At 34.1% G+C, this 7193-nt stretch overlaps 1 protein-coding gene across 4 annotated transcripts; it reads right to left on the bottom strand.

Annotated features, from left to right (window-relative positions):
* Nucleotides 1-705: 705 nt before the first annotated feature.
* Nucleotides 706-6818, bottom strand: LOC105116216 (clathrin adaptor complexes medium subunit family protein). Of its 4 annotated transcripts, none has more exons than XR_840486.1 (9): nucleotides 6615-6817; nucleotides 6368-6523; nucleotides 5949-6266; nucleotides 5051-5343; nucleotides 4035-4930; nucleotides 3446-3502; nucleotides 1781-1828; nucleotides 958-1093; nucleotides 706-868 (listed from the first exon to the last, which is right to left on the bottom strand). XR_840486.1 is itself a non-coding variant. In XM_011013447.1 (8 exons), the coding sequence occupies exons 1-8, from the start codon at nucleotides 6680-6682 to the stop codon at nucleotides 1022-1024; spliced, it is 1908 nt and encodes a 635-aa protein (XP_011011749.1). In that variant the 5' UTR covers nucleotides 6683-6817; the 3' UTR covers nucleotides 706-1021. The 4 variants fall into 4 exon arrangements, 2 of the variants coding, with proteins under 2 accessions (XP_011011749.1, XP_011011750.1); XR_840488.1 differs by having other exon boundaries at nucleotides 967-1093; XM_011013447.1 differs by having other exon boundaries at nucleotides 706-1093.
* Between the last annotated feature and the right edge of the window lie 375 nt (nucleotides 6819-7193).

The raw sequence follows: 7193 nt of genomic DNA, 5'->3' as shown, positions 1-7193 counted from the left end.
TCCCCACATCATTATTTACTTTAATCAATTTTTGTTTTTTTAAGTTCATCCCACATCATTATTTACTTTAATCAATTTTTACTTCATTATTTACTTTAATCAATTTTTACTTTAATCAAATCGCATCACAATGGGTAAATAAAAAAAATGATTTTTTAATAATTAAGATTCTAATTTCAAGTTCATCCTTACATCTTATGAGTTTTATTATTATTATTATTATGTTATAATTTGCTTGTAGTTTGTAAGCAAATTTATTTTTTAAAACAATAAAAACCAAAATTTACTTATAATTTATAAATACTAAATATCAAGATTTGCTTGTAATTTATAGATACTAGACAAGTTTATAGATACTAGACAGATCTATTTTCCCAAACAATAAAAACCAAAATTTGCTTATAGATTTATTTATAACTTGTGAGCATTGAGTACTGAAATTGACCTGTCAGTTTTACTGGTTTTTGAACAATAAAAACCAAACCAAACCAAAACTAATCAATTTAAACTAGTTTTGATTCAGTTTCAATTTTAAATTTTTAAAATTAATACTATTGATTTAGTTAATTTTTTTATATAAAAATCCAACCAAACAAAAAATAATCAACCCAACCTCGTGAATATAGCTGCAGATTTCGGTTTCCTTTTCCAGCAAGAACTTAAAAAACGTCTAAAATGTCAAGAACATTTTACATCCTTAATTACCATTAAAAACAAAAATGTACCTTTTTTGAAATGCAAATGTCAACAACTATCCAATAAATAACTTGGCAACCAAAATCCCCTCATTTTCAACTCCTATTTCACAACACAATCCATCCGATAAAAATGATGCTTGTGGATACCGAGTATGCTTAGCATCAAATCCCTGCACATGCAAGAGTTAATTAGTACAATTACCTACCAGCATACATAATACTTCAAACTATTTGAGCAGGGTACGATCAACTAACTAGCCACAAGTATCTTTCTCGTAAGTTTTTTTCTAATATTTTCCTATTTCCTTGGTTGCAGCCGAATTCTACACCTGAGCCACTGCTGCAGATGGACACTTCCCCAGTGTATTCCACAATATATAATCCCCAGAAGTAACCTGTTAAATTAAAACAAATCATAATTTTAATAATGGACAGATAAAATGAACAAAAAAAAAACCACAGGAGATGGATCTATAATATACTTCCATTCGTTGTCAGCTCAAAAGAAAAGGCACTGTCAATACAGAGTTAGGGAAAATGAGACACAGGATGAATTCATCTATTATAAGCATGTAATTAATTTTAGCTTCCAGGGGTATATGTGAGACTTGTATGAATCAAATGAGTGTCATTACTTGATGGAAACCAAATAAAACAAGTAATATAATCAATGCCAGAAATTTAAACAAATGACTTCAAGATATCAAACCTTGTTTCTCCTTTTGATTAAGACTTTAAGATCACAAGATGTATTTATCCCATTGTATAAAGAGAAAATGTAGTCAAACCTAAATATTGGATGTCTCAAAGAGGTGATAAGGTGATGACAGGATCAGCACAGCAGGGGAGGGAGTTCCAGATATTCAATTAGATTAAAACTATGACCACAATTTGACCAAAATCTATGAAGAATCTCTCACTATCATTGAACTCAACAAACACACGTGCACTAATTCACAGCATTAAACAGACAGATTTTACAATAGAACAGTTCCAACTGAAATCTGAATATCTACTCAAGTTTATAATTTTTGTTTGCAACATCAAACTTTATATAATGGGGATTCTGAAGATAAGCTTACCTGAGATGAGAACTCCACAGGTGCTTTAACAGCCGGATAGATGCTAACCTACATAACATCCACAAAGTAATTAGAGAGTGGCATGCTAGAATGTGCATGTCAGGTAAAATCTAAAATCAGGAAACTCCTTAAAAACCATTGCTATATGTACCAGTTGCGTCTATGTTTTTCCAAAAAAACCCATTAAAAATGTCGAGTATAAAATATTCCACTTTGAGTTGCAGTGCATGGGGGCTTGGGGAGGGAAGGTCACAAGTTCCAAGCTAGGTACCATTCTAACCAGAAAAGGTAGAGAATGCCAGCATGTGTTCATGCACATAGGCAAGCACAAGGAAATCCTTGTGAGAGTTCTGGGAATCCAATTTGCGTTCAAAGAAAAAAAAATCCAAGAATTTTGAAAACCTGGTCCCATTTAAAGGACCCAATTTTACCTTCAGTTCCCTAAGGTAGATAATTTGTACAAGAACTATTTAAAATTACTAAAATATAAAATCATCATTGTGAATTAAAAAGTGAAATCACGCACAACATATGAGCTAAAATGACTAGATGATATAAAAGTTGTGTTGTCAAAGGCAAAAGGTGCTAAAAGGCGCCAAGCTTGTAAAATGCCCAAGGGGCTAGGCGTTGGGTGCTCACCCGAATGAACCAAGGTGATATGCTATAGATTAAAAAAATATATATGTATAATTATATTATATTATATAAATTTAAAACATATATCTTCACAATTAAGATTAGATTATTAGAAAATCAGAAGAAAATATAAAATACCATAACATAATAGTACAAAGTTATATTTTTTACTCTTGAAACAAAATAAGATAATTTAGAATAGTAAGTAGTCAAATAGATCAAAAAACAAACTTAAATATCATCATCATTATTCATTGATCTTCAAAAACATCTTTATTTCTTGTTCTGTACTTGTGTTATTGTACTCTAACTCTGTTCAATCAAAGTGTGGCTGATGTTTCCCTTCAAAAGTATCCTTCCTTGACTGCATGTCTCCCGCACTTTAATTATTTTTTATTCTTTTTTACCCTCATCTTTGTTTTTTACAAAAATACCCCTAAGTTATTTCTTGTGGTAAATTAAAAAATGGACAAATAGATCAAAACATAAATCAGTTAAAAAAATCCAACAAGAAAAGAAGTATTTCAATAAGGCGCTCGCTTTAACGCCTAGCGCCCACTCACAAGGAGCTTGCCTAGGCAGCACTTCATTGAAATTCATCGCTTGAGGCTAATAAAGGTGTTGTGGCCTTACCTCGCATGGAGCACCTCAGTGCCTTTTGACAACACTATATGTAAGTCATTGATTAGATTAGAGAACTAATAAATATAATTTAAGCCATTGCTAAATAGTCTCTTATGCATTAGTACTCCACTCAACTAAATAGGAGAAAACAAGGTGAATGGCATGCGAAGCACGCATCACAACAATTAGTTGATCTAAATAAGGTGAAAAGTTACTGTTTGTCATAATTTATTACAGCAGGACGCGATCTCTGAAAGGACCACATAGCAGAAGGCCTAAATCATTAAACTAGGGTAAATGATACTATTCTTGACATGTGAATTTGAGTTGTTAGATCACACAAGATGATCAACTACCAATTGTCCCTAACTGCAAGAAGAAAGTTAAAAGGAGTAACAAACTTACAGATTTAGGATCGATGGACATCCCTGATAATGAAGCCCCGGCTATCTTGAAAGATACCTGTAATGAACAAGTTAGAAATGTACAAGCAAAATGTGATGTCAAACCAAAAACACATTTCAGTTCAGTATTATAACAACAGATTTTATTCTGCAACTAATAAATCAATACAATGGCAAGACACTAAAACATGGTATCTAACCATTCATTGTTATTTATCATTTACATCTATATTAATAACAATGTAAATATAGAAGAAACCAACAAAAGAACAGATTACTGAATGATATCAATAGATTACTATAAACAACAAAAAGATTATGTAAACAAATATCAAAAGACAACCATATACATCAAAGAAGGCACAGAAACTTCCAGGTTAGAAATATTAAAAATAGAAACCAAAGTTCAATCCCTTGTTTTGTAAACAGTTAAAGCATATTCAAAGGAGTACGGGCTATGCATTAGGAAAGATGTTTTCTCTAATCCATGAAACTAATCAAAGGATAAAGAAATAAAGACTTCAAAGGATAAAGAAATAGAGATAAAGCACATACTTTAGCATATCTGTATGCAGAGACAAAGCACATACTTTAGCATATCTGTATGCCTGCCAGCAAAATGGCTCCTCTAGATCAACTGGAGGAAGATCCTTGCTCATTTTTTCCATCAAGAATTCCTCCACATTTGCCATATTGCTTGTACTCTCTATCTCAACATCACTATCTTCATCACCCATTTTTCCGAAGCCAGAATTAGAGGAAGGGAATCTTTGGATTTGCCATGGGGCAAACCTAACTGTTCCAGGGAAAGTCGCTTCAATACTTTTCCCAGAAAGGCTCCGACCAATTGGGATGATTTTCCATTCAATCGAGTGCTCCGTGGTTAAAACTGCTCCAACAGAAGGGGTCCCATCAAAGGAGACAACCCTTCTCCTTGGAAAAGGCATAGTCACCATACAGAATTCCATAGTCAAAGGAGCCTTATATCCCTCCATTAGATGCAACTTGAATAAAAATGCACCTTCATCTTCAGAGACCATTGACAATTGGTAAAATCCTTTTATAGGAGGACCAAAGCCACAATTGGCCTGATAACGCACTAAAACAAAATTGCCTAATGGTGGAGAAAACATCACAGCTTGCTTATCAGCACCATGTTCTGAAACTTGGGCACAGGGATGGAATGATAAAACCTCAACATGAGCCTTGTTCAATCCTGACAAAGGAAGTGATACATCAGGCAAACCTTCCAATTCTGCTCGACAGTTTATTTGACCCGAGACTGATATGGTATCTGAAATCTCCTCCCGGTCATACAAGGCAGCATGAATAGTCTCATGAATTGTGAAAAATATTCTTTGCTTTCCTTTGAAAAGATATGGTTTCCATGCTGGTTGCTTGAGATCTGCAGGAGGCAGATCTGATAAAGAAAAGCCATTAGCCTTGATAGCAAAAATATTTGAGTAGTTGAGATCTAAAGGAGTACCTGCAAAGTAGATAGACAAACAGCCAACACATCAAATAGAATTAGGAATTCACATTCTGATCCAGAAAGTAAATGTTATAAGAGTTTGATACCAACAAAAACATAACTAAAATAACAAACCAAATGGCATTGCGCTACTGATGAAATTTCGAAGTGTATCTTTATCCAAGGGCCTTGAACCAAGTTTTGGAGTATCGGCTGTAAGAGTCCCAATTGAAGCAGCGCCAGAGGGTGTTGCAGATGCAACTGGTGCAGCCACAGGTTTTGCCCTAGATGATATACCTGCTATCCCTATGCTTCCAGTTAGAGAATCCAACAACCCTCCCACAGATGGTGCTGCATTCACAACCACATCCGGATCTACCACATCACCCACAATTATGTCACCAATAGCATGTGCCACCATGAATGCCCTGTAACAAAAAATAAGAGAGCAAATGATCTCAAGTTCAAAGTTCAAAACGATTTGACTGCCATATCAAAGTCGAGTCCACAAAATTATGTGAGCCTTTTATCCATTTAAGCCTATTTTGTACACATGACAAAGTGTAAATTAGAGGGTTAGAATCAATTGAACCAACACTTATTCTATGGTATTAGAACAGCAATTTGGGAGGATTTACAGCTCAATTTGCAAAACAAAAAATCCTGCAAGTATAGTTACTAGATGATCACTACTAACAAGTAGCAATTCATATATTTGTGGAAAGTAAAGATATTATACAAGCACACTGTCACCCGATGCCCAGCGACCAGCAATCACCAGTTGACAATTTTCCTTAAAATCTTCCTTCTACTGTCTGATTTCATTTCCTCATCAGAGCAAACAGTTCTAAAAACATTGCAGTACCAAACTCAAGATATATTGACACGCATTACACTAACTAGTTAGCATATCCATCCTATATATCCCACACACCAAACATTGAGCTGACAGTTAATGAGAATTCACAAGCCCTGACAAAACCAGTGTAAATCGTCAATATTTTATTTATGTTCAAAAGTTAACTTACCATACCCTGTGATGGACGGGGTATCAAGTAAGATAGAAGACAAACTTGCATCCACTCCAACAGCATTTCCACAATCCGATTTCCTACATAACTTGGCGTAGGCCTTCAAATGCACCGGCTCAATCAATGGCAACACGAGAATTACATAACTTCCCCTTAAATGCAAAATCAAAGGCCATAACAAATGATTATCTCCTCCCTTCTCCTTTGACTCTACATTAATACTTATTATATGCCGCGTAATCGGATCATCCACCCATGAATCCGACCCTTCGACCGATTGATTATTCACACGAATACCGTATCCTCGCAATGATCCCTCACTGTGATTACACAATTTAAACATTAATAAATTAAAAGTAGTCTTGCGATAACTATAGATTGGAGGAGACTGGAAAGGGTATTTTTAAGAATCGAAACTGACCGTTTCTTTCTCTCAACAAAAGCGGAAGATAGTTCGGCGTCGTTTGGGAGAAAGGGGAAAACGGTGTACTTGAGAGGATCTTCTTCTGCATCTTTTGAGGTGTCGTTTATGGTCTTACAAGCAGCACGCCACTGCTTCTCCACCACCGGGAATTTCCTAATTAGAAGATCACGATAGGGCAGAATTGTCGGTGATCGCAATTATTGTTATTATTATGAGAACAAAAGGTTGAAATCGACGGAGTTACCGAGATAAAACGACGGCGTGGAGGCTGTTGAGGATCCAGAGAGCTCTGATGCTGCAACTGCTAGGCATGACTTCGTTGTCACTTGGTAAAAGGGAATAACGAAAAAACCATCTGCTTCTAGAGCGAAGCTCACAGAGAAGAGGAGAGATGCAAGTCCACGTGTCTTCTGGATATATTTTGTTAAGCTGTGAAACGATGCCGTTGCCTGAAATGTAATCTCGTTATTAGATGATTCTCTTCAGCTGCTTCACATGACAGAGATTTTTTTAAAGATAATTTTAATAAAAAATGTATTAAATTGGAGCATGCTTCACATGACAGAGATTTTTTTTAAGATAATTTTAATAAAAAATGTATTAAAATAATATTTTTAATATTAATATATTAAAATAATTTAAAAATATAAAAATAAATTAATCAGCTAGGGATTTTATCCATTAGTGTTTTTGTTATAAACAAATAATTTAAAATATATTAAAATATTTTTTTTATATCAACATATAAAAATTATTAGAAAGCACTAAAAATATAAATTTGATATTTTTAAAGATAAATACACTTTAAAAATATATTCAAAAA

This window comes from Populus euphratica, unplaced genomic scaffold (assembly GCF_000495115.2).
Source record: "Populus euphratica unplaced genomic scaffold, PopEup_1.0 scaffold868.1, whole genome shotgun sequence".
Classification (NCBI taxonomy): Eukaryota; Viridiplantae; Streptophyta; class Magnoliopsida; order Malpighiales; family Salicaceae; genus Populus; species Populus euphratica.
This window is presented reverse-complemented; position numbering and strand designations above follow the sequence as displayed.